At 41.7% G+C, this 1415-nt stretch overlaps 1 protein-coding gene across 1 annotated transcript in view; it reads left to right on the top strand.

Moving 5' to 3' along the window:
* ILF2 (interleukin enhancer binding factor 2) overlaps positions 1-1415 on the top strand; it is a 26454-nt gene that overhangs the window by 15350 nt on the left and 9689 nt on the right. The window contains exons 8-9 of the mRNA XM_011968217.1: positions 446-523; positions 840-956. Coding sequence (XP_011823607.1) covers positions 446-523; positions 840-956 — 195 coding nt within the window. The remainder of the gene's footprint in view (positions 1-445; positions 524-839; positions 957-1415) is intronic.

Genomic DNA, 1415 nt, shown 5'->3' with positions numbered 1-1415 from the left:
AGAAAAAAAAGCGGCATCCTGAGGTGAGAGGATTGCTTGGGCCCGGAAGACTGAGGCTGCAGTGAGCTGTGATTGTGCCACTGCACTGCAGCCTGGGTGACAAGAGTGACACCCTTTCTCAAAAAAAGAAAAAGGATAGAGGCCATGGATGCTCTTAAAACATCCTACATCCCCATCACCCCAAAGATTTATCTAGCCCAAAATGTTTTTAGTGCCACTGACCTAAAAAACCGTGCTGTAGAAAGAGGATATGAGTACAGGAGGGGTCCTGTTGCGTGAGTCTTGCAATTTTTCTGTCCAGGCCTTGGCTTCCTCTTATAAAAGTATTTATTCTATTATTTACCCTTGCTTCAGCCTTGGATATGGGACAGAAATGAGAGTGCAAAGTAGCTTAGAGATATATAGAAAGTCTAGATAAATAAATTATTACAACATTATGTCCTTTTCTGTCAATTAGTGGAAGCTGTTGCTGCCCTGGGGAACAAAGTTGTGGAAAGCCTAAGAGCACAGGATCCTTCTGAAGGTTTGCATTTGTTGCTGATTATGTATTTAGTAGCCACAGGAACCAGGTCTTGTAATTGTAAGTACACTTTCAACAAAATCAGGTCAGACCAGATGGAAGAGTAAATGCAGAGTTTTATGTTGTGGGAGTTTTTGGCAGGGGCTTCAGGTGTTCAAGGGAGATCTGTTTGATCTCCCTTCTAAAGCTCTGTATTCTAAATTTTCATTCTGGACTTTGTGCTGTTTTTAAAATCCACCTGTTCCCCCGCACCCTGGATTTAACTTTGGTCATCTAATGGAAATGTGAGTTACAGTTTTTGTTTATTCTGTTTTTTCAGTTTTAACCATGCTGACCAACGAAACTGGCTTTGAAATCAGTTCTTCTGATGCTACAGTGAAGATTCTCATTACAACAGTGCCACCCAATCTTCGAAAACTGGACCCAGAACTCCATTGTTAGTTCTTTTTTTTCCATTGCTGGAAAATTTAGGGGATATTCAAAACATGGTATTGTTGCTGTTTAGTTTACTTAGCTTGTTGCTATTCCACATGCAGCTTTCTGGGAATTGAAGAACTTAGGTTTATTCTGAGCTTTGCTCTCTCCCTCTGTAATTTGGAAATAGTTTTTTTTATCAGCTTGCCAGTGGAATTTTCAGATGGGGTGACCAAGAAAGCATTTGGAGGACTTAAAAAGGACCGAAAAAATATTTATGGAGGAGGATAGGCTTTTGGAGAAAATCATCGCTCTTGCCTGCTTCTAGTGATTTTTAGACAAGTGATTTGCTGATATGAGAAACACGGGGTGGCTTAAAGAATTGCAACGTTGGTTAGGCGCAGTGGCTCACGCCTGTAATCCCAGCACTTTGGGAGGCCGAGGCAGGCAGATCACCTGAGGTCAGGAGTTGGAGACCATC

Source organism: Mandrillus leucophaeus, unplaced genomic scaffold (assembly GCF_000951045.1).
Source record: "Mandrillus leucophaeus isolate KB7577 unplaced genomic scaffold, Mleu.le_1.0 Scaffold830, whole genome shotgun sequence".
Lineage (NCBI taxonomy): Eukaryota > Metazoa > Chordata > Mammalia > Primates > Cercopithecidae > Mandrillus > Mandrillus leucophaeus.
Note: the sequence above shows the minus strand (reverse complement) of the source record. Positions and strands in the feature narration are given on the sequence as shown.